This window comes from Lolium rigidum, chromosome 7 (assembly GCF_022539505.1).
Source record: "Lolium rigidum isolate FL_2022 chromosome 7, APGP_CSIRO_Lrig_0.1, whole genome shotgun sequence".
In the NCBI taxonomy this organism is placed as follows: Eukaryota; Viridiplantae; Streptophyta; class Magnoliopsida; order Poales; family Poaceae; genus Lolium; species Lolium rigidum.
The window spans coordinates 258,171,125-258,183,351 of record NC_061514.1 but is presented as its reverse complement, the minus strand read 5'-3'; the positions used below and the strand labels follow the sequence as shown (position 1 = coordinate 258,183,351).

Below are 12,227 nucleotides of genomic sequence, written 5' to 3'. Positions count from 1 at the left end.
TTGCATTTGAATATGGTTAACTTGTTAAGTAATGTTCTTAATTATGATAATTCAATTTATTCCTCTCTTGGCTCTAAGAATATTTTGTTAGGCTTGATAAGATGTCTCATTAATATTTAAGGTCTTGTAAGTTCGTTTGTAACTCCTTTCTCAGATCTAGCACTAACACCTTGAAATACCTAAAGTAGATACTACTCTCATTATCGTTTGGTTCTAATCATAAAGATAAGTGGTTGATCACCACTTATGGATTTTAATTATAGAATATAGCACAAGAATTTCTTATGTTCAAGGATTGCAGCATAAGATATTAATGAGGATGCAATTCTGGTTATGGAGATACAATGCCACCATATTGCATTGGTTAGGTTTACTCTCCCCGATGATATGATAAAATGGTTACTTGCTTAATATTTCATGTGCTCCTTTAGTGTTGTCTTCTCCCAATTAACTTCTATTGATATCCTCAATTTATCATTAAAGTAACTGAAGTTGTTATAGTTCTTTTTATAGTTAACTTTGGTCATATAGATAGATGGTTTCTCACCATATTAATTATGGAGTTTTACTCTAAGGTTTTCTTAGGTTCTTTCTTTTATGAAATATAGATATGGTAGGATTCTACTTATGATCACCAAATGGTTCACAAGTAAAGGTTGGGATATAAGTCTAGGTTTGCTTACTAGTGATCCCCCTATGATTCCATGTGGTGAATAAGATCTACTAGTCATATAAGTGTTAGCATTTGGATTATTCTCCTATTTCTCAAAAGCATGGTCATGGATTAAGCATGATCCACTTGTTCTTAATATCTCTACCTCAAGTTCTTAGGGTTTATGATCATCACTCAATTTATAATGATCAAGGTTTGGATTCCTAAGGTATCTCTCACTAAATAGGTTTCTCTCTTCCATGATCAAGCATTGTCTTGATCAACTAAGGTATAGTACTTCTAATTTACATCTTTAAATGAGACTACTATGGTTGCCTCATTAGTTTATATCCCAGGAGAATGTCTGATATTTTAACTTAGGGTGCTTTCCAGGGAATAATGATATAATCATCTGGTATAGGGATAGTTCTCTCCCTCAAATTCAGGTGTTGCCTCAACTAGCTTGAGTATAACACCATAGGTTGCGCTCTCTCATTTAAGAACAGTTATTCTAGGGTTTATGGTGTACTCCTAATGTTTATTTAGGTAGCCAAGCTAAAGATTCAATTGTCTAACTTAGTTGGTTTATCTCTCTAGGAATTCTCTTGGATGATATCCTAGGGTTTCTCTTAGAGATGATGATCTGAATACTTGGATGTATATCCAAGGTTTAACTCAAGGTTTGTTATTGCTTCTCTAATAATTATAATAGAACTCTCACCTCTCTAGGTTTGATGTAAAACTATTCGGAATAGGGAAGAATATATATTTCTTAAGTTGAATCTCCTTGTCTTGTTTCCACGGTTAAAGTAGAATGGATATCATAGGGTTTATGAATAGAGCATGGATGAGTTTAAGACATGGAGAAGATAAGTGAAGAATAGTTTCTCCAGTTATTGTTACTTAATTTCCAAATAGATTTATGTTCATAGGTTATGGCAAGGAATTCAATGTTATGATCTTTAATAAGATCCAGTAATTGTTCCTTGATTCATATGTTCTTGTGTTGGTTTTAATTCCATTTGATCTAACCCCTTAGATCAAATCATCTCTACCCAAAACAAGGTTTTAGTAAAGTCACATTGAGGTTTATAGCACTTGACTTGATGAGCTACTTCAATTCCACCAAGGTCAAGTGAAACTTCGATTCATCGTGATCGTTTTACTTTAAAGCGCGAAAATTCCCCAGATTTTCTATGCATGAATGCAATGCACACATCTGTTTCCTCTATTTTTGTAACCCCAATACCTGGGATATTACAACGGCTTGACTTAATTCGCCCGCCAAACTGAGGCGGACCTGCAAGCATGAGCTGTTGCTGCTGATTCGTACGTGATGTACATCCTAGGTGAGCTGCTGCTGCTGATTCGTACGTGATGTAGGTGCTAGGTGCCTAATTCATGGTTATGATGTTGCAGGATGAGACTGACTCTACATAGACCTGCAAGATATAGTGTCACATGTTCACAGAAAGGGTACACGATGATTAGAATTAAACATGCTTGTTTCAGTTACAACTACATTTTGCCAAAGTTGTGGATTTGTGGTAGTCTCTCCTATGGTCGAATTTTGCAGGTAAAGATTTCTCGCATTTTGTGTGATTTAACTTGCGGTTGTTTTATATGTATTGTTGCTACCGTCTCTTACTTGTCTGATGCACACTTCGTGTTAATATTTTCATTTAAATCTAAGATGCCTAGAATGTTTCTGTTGCTTATCGTATTTCTTCAATGTATCTCAGAATTCTCTTAGTTTCTGTTGGTTGCTAATCGGTTGTAGTATAAAGCTTTCTTGCTGTTAGGTTCTTCTCTTGAAATAGTTGACCGGTATACTGATAGCTAATATATCTATAATAGTATCTAGATTACGCTTTATTCTGCAGCCCAAGGATCCTCGTCTGTCAGTTTCCCGGCTTCCGGTGTTCGCGATGGGCGGGAGTTGGAGGCGGCGCTATGAAGGTTGCAGGCCAACCCTACCGCCTGCACTCGTCACGACATGGTCTGCATGCGGGCGTCTCTCCGCTCCATTAACATGCTTGTCTGATGCCTCCGGCTCTCGGCCAAGACGATCCAGCCTCCAGGTATCCCCTTAACCACATTGATTTTTTATTAACGGGGGCAGTTGATGATGACATCCTGCCACTTGAGCATAGTTAAATGATGTCTTACTCATGGACGGGGAGGACAGCAGTCACAGGCTTGCTCGTGGATGGGGAAGACAACAGTCATAGGCTTGCTCATGGATGGGGAGGGACAGCAATCACGTGCTTGCTCGTGATGACCTTTTTAAATTTTCAAGTATACGAGATTGATCGAATGTTCATATATTTTATCACACCGTTGGTGTTAATGTGTCTTTTTGCTGAGAAGGTTATACAGGGGTATGAATTTAAGATAGGTAAAGCTAGCGCTTAACGCTCCAGATTTTCTCTTTGGCGTCCATTCATGTTCTTAAAAATACAACTCTATATTTTTTTTCAGCTAGGAAGGACATTCCAGGTTATGACCAGTTATCGGTCATAAGCCCTTAACTAACGCCTGACCTGTTGAAACTTGGCTATAGACCACCAGAAATCACTTTCTTTTCTGTGTATGTTGGCCATTTTCAGTGCAGTTATTTTATTCGCTGCCAATGGCTTTTCCTGATCTTTCTTTCTGTTAAATTATGTCTTATGCATATATATGCTATTGATCTTAATATATAATTTCACCTAGCTCAAATTTGTTTATATGACTAGCCTGTCATTGACACTAGGTTTTTACATGACTATGCTTTCATAGTTGGTTATTTTGTGGCATTGGTACTTCCAACTGGCTTTGCTCGCTGCTTTGATTGAGCACACGTTTGATTTCTATGCCTACATGGATCTTGTTGCTTATATAAGGTGTCCTGAAGATGTTTAATCTGCCAAAGGTTGGGTTGTCGTACTCAGTAGAAGGCTTAGCATGTTCGTTTTGTGGCCAAACAATGTAAACCAATTTTACAGAGTTCTAGAGAGTCAAGCATTTACCTTTCTTCGGTTTACTCTACCCTACTGCATTTGTATCATAGCTTTAAAACTTTTCTGCAAATTCACTTGATTTATTTTCGGTCTTCCATTCGGTTAATGGTTTTGCAGTTTGTTATGTAGTTTGGCTCGTAGTTCAAATTTTGGCACCAACTTTTTTTTCTGGTGCTATTACTCTGGATATTTCTTCGACATTCCTGTAAATAATGAAATGTACTTTGCATGAAATACTCCTTATGATCCATAATAGGTATTGCTGAATCACCACAGCTTTGTACAAAATAATCAACACTTAATATGAATCGAAGAGAATAGGTTGTCTGCAAACACATGCTTCCTTAGCACTAGGGTCATGTATAACCGCATGGGCAAAACCTATAGTTAATAGTTTATCGCTTATGCCTTTGCGCCAGGGCGCAATGGGTCATCTATTAGGTGAATATGGGCTAAACAACCATCATAAGTATGTTTCTTCATGTACTTCTCGCCAGATAATTTGGATGTTGCACCTGCATTTGAACTTCTTTCTATACAATATTGTGTACTGATACTAATATGTGTATCCTCTCTCTTTTCTGCCAACTCTTTTTTCGAGGCCAGTTTGGAGGCTAAATTGATTTTGCGCTCAAGCATTGCTAGATGACTTTCTAGGAAGCTGCATTGACAGATGCAAATTTACTAATTTTCGGAATACTCCTGCAGAATGAAAATATAGATTTACTGGAAGCCAAACATGTGAGTATTCTCTTAGCTATGTTTTTTGGTTCTTTTAGTTAACGCTATCTCAACACAAGCTTTGTTTTCTTCTTCTTCTGAATATAAATGAACATCTGTAGGTGCACTGGTGTATAATTTTTTTAAGTTGCAAGTCTGCTCTTTTGTATCATTTCCATAGTAGTTGTGTGCTTCCCTATTTGAAAAGCATCAGGGTTTGCACCAATGATCTGAAAGTGTTTTTGTTCTGGGTACTTGCATATTGAGGAAGAAATTGGTTATTCCTAAATGTGCTATTTTAGATCAAATGTGAGCTCATCCTATTTTATTTCTTCTATCTCACGTGAAGATTCATCTCCCATTCACTAACATTCATTCTCTATGTAATTATTTCATTGATCCATTGCTCCCGCCATCCTCTGAACATTTAACTTGCTTTGCTAATAACTATGATTTCCTACATCAGTGCATTTAGCTTGCAATAATATATGCGCCGGTCCAACTCATTGTGGATGTTATTCTGCTATTCAGATATGTGTTATTGGTGCTTGATAATGTACAATTAACTCGTGTCAATGTCATGCTTACGTGCACAATGTTTTTTATTGGGTATCAACACAAAACTTGTAGTCCTTTAGGGCTGCTTCCTCATCGGTTCTCAACAGAAAAGCTATAGTTCTGATTTTCCAAATGGGGAAAGCCCAACTAGAAGATTTATAGTTTTGTGATGCATTGGCTTTTACTATTGGAAGGAGGATACTCCATGTGGTTTTCCCCATATGTGATTTGTTCATCTATATATGTATTTGACATGTTTAATATATGTAACTTGCGGAAATTTAATGTCCTCTTCTCCTTGGTAGGTCTCTCGAGTTGGTTAATGTTGATTTTTCTCATGCACCGCCCATGATTGGAATCAGCGAGCGGTGGCTCAAGCGATACGGGGCGGCGACGAGCATGTGTGACCAGAGCGGACGATGCAGTAGACTGGACATGCGGTAGGAATGGCTGTTAAGACCACGGACGAGCTTTGCTTAGAACCCGGCTGAAAATGTCATTAAGCTAGGACTTGGTAGTTTGGTACAAGGGGGCTGCAGATCTGCAGCTTTTGGGCAGATGTCAAAGAAGGTCGTCCATGATGCAGTGAAGGTGATCAAGAAAGATTGTGATGCATCAAGAAGTTTCGAGGTAAACATACTTTGTTGTGTTGTGCAACATGTAGCTGGGAGAAAAGAATGAAAAATTGTTACTAGCGATCTACTGTACTTTTCCTGCAGATGAAAGCAGTTGGCTACTTCAAAAGGAAGAAGCTAATTTGGCATCCCCTGATTACTACATACACTCCTGTACTAGATGAGGTATAAAACGTAGATGTGGCTTTCAACTGAAATGTTCTATCCATGGTTGTGTGTAGATTATTGTAGCATTGTACACGTATTGAATTAAGATTTTGTACTATGTAGCTTTTAGTAAATATCAATGGGTTTTGGCATAGCAAACTGTGATTAGTTTGGCCTTGCAATGCTAGCTTCCTTTGTGCCGTTAAAATTACTTCCTGTTCTGGTTCAATATATTTCACTTCATCTATGATGCGGGTTACTATTTACTAGCTAATAAGTTGTGAACAATGGAGTTAGTTGTGTTTGTTACTATCATCTGTGACTTGTGGCATGGGAGGGTTACTTCAGTAATTTAATTTTTGAAACAGAGACTATCTCATGCATATATGGTTGTTGCTCTGACGTTTGGTTATGTAGAAATGAAGTAAACGACTAAACGAGGTAGCTAAAAAGCATACGAGGTAACCAAACGAGATAGTGTACATAAGAAGATAGCATGCTCTACAGAATTTGACAAGTTTCTTATGGGGAGAAAACAAGACAGAAAAGATGACATCTTTGGTTTTAGATATATTTGTTACTCAAATCTGTGTGGCATAGCTGTCTTAATTATCACCATTTTAATGTCTAATGATTACTTAAGTAAGGGCATTTTTAAAACAGAGACTACCTCCGATTCTACCATCTTTTTCATTGTCTAAATGAATCTTTCAGAAGGTTCAGTTTTGTGTTTCCCTTTGTAACAGACACATAGGAGCACACTGAACTGAGAACAGAGCAATAGCAATTGGCAGAGTTTCCTGTGGTCAGAGTAGTCAAACAGCGCTGGATTGGAAGAAGGTGATCTGCTCGAGAATGATACTAGCATTTGCTGCTAATTTTTTCCTTTTAGCAATCATCGGTACTCTCAGACATAGCCACCATGACAATCATGTAGAGGTATTTGAGGTGTTTGAAAGGTAGGGTGGTTTTAAATGGTAGATTATTTATTTCATTTGTCATTTCTACACAGTGGTTAACAAGCGTGAGAAAAGATATGCTTTGTTTGGATCTTCCAGAATAGGCATAAATCTAGCGCACCTCTTTTTTCTAAGAACAGGTACCGTCTCTGATTTTTATGCTACTGTTTTTCTGCTGTTAAGTATTGATACTTTCATTATTGCCTCATGTAAAATCAAGTTATATGTAGCCTTTTACTTAATTGCAGGATTTAGTGAATGTAAGATGTAAATTTCTAGAACTAGGATTGGGCAATGCATATTCAAGCTCGAAACTTCTACCTTGCCAGATTTTTGCAGTATATCTATCTTTTTGATTTTTATATGCATCTAGGAGATCATACTAATTCTGAAACCACAATCACATTGATGTAGGTTTAGTGTCCTTGAGCTCATGTTTCTGTCCTAATCCTCGCCTCTCTTATGTTATAACCACAATATTTTAGCACAATATCTGATTACTTTTATTTGCTTCAGGAAACAAACTCGTGCTGGTTTCTAGACCGGATATTGTACTAAAGTAGCCGAGCAAGTAGCATGACAAGGGAGTCTTTGAGCATGGCACTGTTATCGTCAGCGGCTATGTGCCTTGCTGCATTCTGATCTATTGCCTTTAGCGCCTATCAGCATGTTCCCTTGAGCCCCAGGTCTAAGGATTGTTTATGGTGGTACCTATATGATAAATAAGCCAGAGTGTCAGGTAGTTCTTATCCCTTATGTGATAATCATGCATGCCAGTGTATGGTGTTACATCAGACGCTGAAACTGCTAAATGCAAGAAGGTTGTTTGTCATCCCTCTTTACTTGCCCAACAGGTAAATACCGCTGTTTCCAATTGATTTTATACTTCCTTTTACACATGTTTGTACCGAATTAGCTGAATATTTTTGTGTCCATCTGAACTTTTTTGTTTCATCTGGTATATATAATTTTCATTGTCTGATTATTCTTTTGCTACATAGTACTATGCCCACATTGATATTTACTCTGTTTGTGATCAGGTAAGGAAGATTGGAAAGTTGCATTTTCAACTGCCATTATGAAGCCTTGTGATAAGACAAGGCATCGCTCCTGTCCCGGTCTTTGCTCCTTCTTTTTCGATAGGATTTGAAGCTTCCTCTAGCTAAATCGATTCATGCTGGTCTTTTTCTGTTACATATGGCACTGTGAGTGATCGAATGTTGTGGTCTTTTTGTCTGCATCCAAATATAGCAGCACAATATACATGTAAGTAATGTAATTGGCCATATTGCCAAGAAATCGGAACTACCGTATTTTTTGTTATCTCGAATCATGTGATCCTTCTTAGATGTGCTAGCAAATCCTAAAAGATTTCAGTGAGGTTACTGCAACTTTTGATGCATTAGATAAATCAGATGAGACAAAGTGCCACCAAATTAAGGATGCATGTATGTAAATATGCAGGCAGTTCAAAGCAGACACATAGCAGCATGTTTCACTAGCTATCAACATTCATTGGAAAATATAAATTACTCCAGTTTGTATTTGACATATATATCGAAGAATCTATATATTTTAATAGATATGGCATGATGATGTATGGTGATCTTGGTATATGCAAGTATGATAAGTACCACTTGGTGTGGCCTGTGCGCATTTGTTCTTTGATTCTTGGTGAGGATGATGGTGTATTCTTATTGAAGGAAATTATACTATTTCAGTTGTACTTATTGTATGTGTTGATGGCACCAAAAAAAGTATATTTATACACATTTATTTTTCTTTGCTATGAACAAATGGTTGGATGCAGCAAATGTTGCTCCTGTATTGTACATGTGTTAGACAGTTGCTTGGAAATTTTTATTGTCTTTTAAAAGGATTGTTTATAAAAGCTTAAGAGCTCTCAAAGACATATTGAATTCTTGGAAAACTATACAGACATCAGCCAAGTAAAACTTATGTTTTATTTTCTTTGAAAAAGATCGCCTATGCAGCAGCTCTCAAAGACCTAATGGATTCTTGGACAACTAAACAACCGTCAGCAGCATAAAACATACGGTTACAGTACTGTCTTGCATTTGCCTGTGCGCCGGGGCGCACCGGGTCATCTAGTACAGTAAAGCATGAATGATGGGAAGAACAATGCATGTGACAATTGGCAGCCTTGGTCTGCCTGGATTTATCTTCGGTAGTTTGTTACAGTCGTATTCAACTACGGAGTACTATACAGTTTCAAAGAGAAGATATCTCCAGAATGAATCATGAGGAATCCTATTTATGTCCATGCAGCTAGTTCTAACTCATCTCGTTAGTATGGAGCTAACTTCACAGTAATGGTTAGCTGTGTATTTCTGACGACCACAGTTCACAGACATCTTAGAGAAAGGTAATAAATATCGATCAACAGTACACCCGGACTTCATATTCATCATTTGCTAAAGAAAGGGTATCTCCCTTCTGCCATGGGAATAATCAGCGGAGCTGATTTTACTAGCACAACCTAACTATACATCCAATACCAATAATCTGTGCCTATACCAATACGATACTCCATCAATAAATTGATGACTATCTGCATTGGATATTTTGATGATGCATCCTCTTCCAACCAATTCTCGAACACACAACGCCTTTCCTCCTGTTTCGAAAAAGGAATATCTCGAAGTGGAATCCCTAGCTGCAAGCGATCCTCTGGCTCAACATCTTCATCCGCTTTACAGCGTGTAGTGGTCAAGAGTATATACTATCAGGATAACATGACAGTGATAGATGCAATGGCGATGATGGCAAACAAGTGAACCACCTGCAAAAGACGAGAACCATTTTGCTGCATGTCAGATTCAGGTATCATACAAAGCTGAAACGTAAAATACGACAACGTTGTCTCGCAAAGATTTTAAGACATTGCATAGCTACTTATATTAAAGCTGAACTGTTCTGCTGAAACCATAGCCATACCACGTCCGCCTTTAGATACTGTACACGTGCAAATCCTGCAGTTATGCACTAGACATTTCCTTTTGTAAAACTGATTTCTTTCCTTTAGCACTGTAAACTCCCTACGACCTCTCATTGCCGGTGGTTTCTTATTTCGCAACTGGTGGCTCAGCTCCTTACTTTTTGCCTCGGCGGTTCCCGGTTTTCCGGTTTGTTGGTGATATGGCTTTGGCCTAGATCTCAATGATCCAGTCAAAGCGGAAGATGGGCGCGATTCCCATGGTTCTCTCTCTTCACATTACCATCGACTACCTCTCTCTAGGGCCGGCTTCTTCTCACCCCTCTAGCCACCATGCATACCGAGGTAGTTATGGGCCTCACCTTCCCTCCTCTATCCCATGCAGCTGGTGGCGACCTCCTCACCCTCTTCCTCGCCACCACCTCTCCCTTCGGGGTCGTGCTTGGTGGTTGTGGATGCTGGCGCAGTGCGCATTCCCCTTTCTCGCTGCCTCCGTCTTCGCGTCGGCGCTGCCCTTGGGAGATGCAGATGCCACGCTGCATGTTCCACATGTTGCGGCTCCTTCCCTGCAAAAAAAAAAAATGATGCGGCTCCTGCAGGTGCTAATCCTTTCTTTCCATCGGCTATTCCTCCTGCTGTTGGCTCCTCTTTGATTGATTGCTTCAGCTGATATATGGGTGCTGGGAGTGGGATATTCAGTTCGAGAAACAGCCAATTGTTCATGATTCTGATGGTATTTATTTTCTCTTCTTGTTTGTTTGCTATCATGTTGTCACCACTGGCTTTTCTTTTGGTTTGCCTTTGTATCTCATGATTCGTTGATTTGGTCTATAGCTTTACCTTTCTACTATTCTACTACTTATGATCGATATTCAGATAGTTTCAACAAATTTGCAGGATGTGAGAACATGAAGACTGTAGACTTAAGATCCTTACCGTTCGCGTGCCATCCGATTTGTCTATCGGCGGCAGGTACCCGCGAAGCCCGACATCGTAGACCGGAGTGCCGTCAGGGTTGAACAGCCCATAGTTCCGCTCGGAAGCCGGCCCGGGCTTCAGGTTCTCATTGAACAACGCGAACACATAGACGTCTATTGGCACAACAGGCCGCAACGGTGTCCCCTGCTTCATCTCGATCCTCCGTAGCAGGTTCCCCATGTAGATCCTGGCGTACTGTGGCGTGGCGCCCGCCTCGTCAGGGTCGCCCTTTGACGGCCACCCGGTCTCGGAGATCTTCACATCGACATCGGTGTGGCCTAGGGCCTGGATCGCGGCATACACCGAGTCCACCTGGGCGTACAACATGTTGTCGTAGTGCAACCCTGTGGTGGTGTCGGTCCCTCCAGCGTTGGGCTGGAAGAGCACGTACTCCAGTGGCACACTGTTGGGATCATCCTTGTAGGCGAAGTAGGGGTAGCAATTGATGAGGAACGGCGACCTCGCCATCGACAGGAAGTCGACGAGCGGGGCAATGTACGGCACGACGTCAACCCGGAACGTGCCGGCCGAGGGAGGGTAGGAACTGCCCATGATGTCCAGGGAGTGCGCCGTGGTGACGTTCACCTGTCGCTGCAGCCCTAGCACTGCGAGGGCCCCGTAGATGGACTTGATGGCCGGCAGGAGGTTGTCCTTGAGTGCAGCGTCGTTGCCCTTGAACACCTCGTTCCCGACAGTGATGCAGGTGATCTGTGTGCCCGTACTAGAGAGGTACGGCTGGACGTGGTTCTTGATCCACGCCTGCGCGGTCGCTGGGTCAACCATCGCCGACACGTTCTCGTTCCCGATGCCGATGACGAACTCCACGCCCGTGTCGAGAAATGCATTCAAGACGTTCTGATCCGCGTCGTACAGCTTCACCTTGCTCACCTGCATCGACCGGACCAGCCATGAAACCCGGGATGGAGAAGGGAGGTTGTCGGCGATCTGCCCATAGTTGACTCCGATCGACACTCCAGCTGTTATCGTTTCATCTGCTGCATGCAATTACAACTGAGTGAGAAAGACTTGGGGTTTTACGGTTTAGCACATGAGGTGGTGCGCTAGGCAGCACACGAGGCTTCGAGCCTCAGCACTCTCTTAATTGAATACCACGGTGGTTTCTCCCCTGTTCGTCTCATTTTTTTCTCAGTTGAGTGAGACAACTAGGATCACTCTCAGATTGTTGGAGCTTGATGCGAGCAGTGTACTCGATAAACAAGGCACCTGAGTTTCTAGTTTAATTAATCCTCAGTACTCTCGGCAAAAAAACCCTCTTTAATTACCAACAACGACAGTTATGTGACAAGGTTACAGGTAGCACGGCGCTCACCGGATGCTGTGAGGAGGATCGTGAAGACGAGCAGGAAGCAGCTGTGAGGTAGCGGCGACGGCTCCGCCACGGCCATGGCTCCAATTCCAGCGCTCCAGCCACAACCGGCAAAGGTCGATCGATGAGCCGAGACCTCAGGGCTCCTTCGGTACCGGTGTATGGATTCCCACTGCCACTGGTTGCTAAAGCATGTTGAGTTTTAGTGTATTGGACTTTGGCTGCATGTGACATCTCCTCGATCCAGAGCAGATAGAAAGATAAAGAGGCCAATGAGTTCGAAAAGGAACAAG

The 12,227-nt window shown here is 40.9% G+C and overlaps 1 protein-coding gene and 1 long non-coding RNA gene across 3 annotated transcripts; one reads left to right on the top strand and one right to left on the bottom strand.

Moving 5' to 3' along the window:
- Positions 1–1,914: 1,914 nt before the first annotated feature.
- Positions 1,915–2,728, top strand: LOC124678402. Its single transcript, XR_006994454.1, has 3 exons — positions 1,915–2,001; positions 2,072–2,228; positions 2,536–2,728. It is a non-coding gene; the product is annotated as an uncharacterized LOC124678402 (long non-coding RNA).
- A 6,349-nt stretch (positions 2,729–9,077) lies between these two features.
- Positions 9,078–12,227, bottom strand: LOC124675664 (glucan endo-1,3-beta-glucosidase 14-like). Of its 2 annotated transcripts, none has more exons than XM_047211736.1 (3): positions 11,938–12,227; positions 10,566–11,602; positions 9,078–9,476 (listed from the first exon to the last, which is right to left on the bottom strand). In XM_047211736.1, the coding sequence occupies exons 1-3, from the start codon at positions 12,011–12,013 to the stop codon at positions 9,420–9,422; spliced, it is 1,170 nt and encodes a 389-aa protein (XP_047067692.1). In that variant the 5' UTR covers positions 12,014–12,227; the 3' UTR covers positions 9,078–9,419. The 2 variants fall into 2 exon arrangements, with proteins under 2 accessions (XP_047067692.1, XP_047067693.1); XM_047211737.1 differs by having other exon boundaries at positions 10,566–11,599.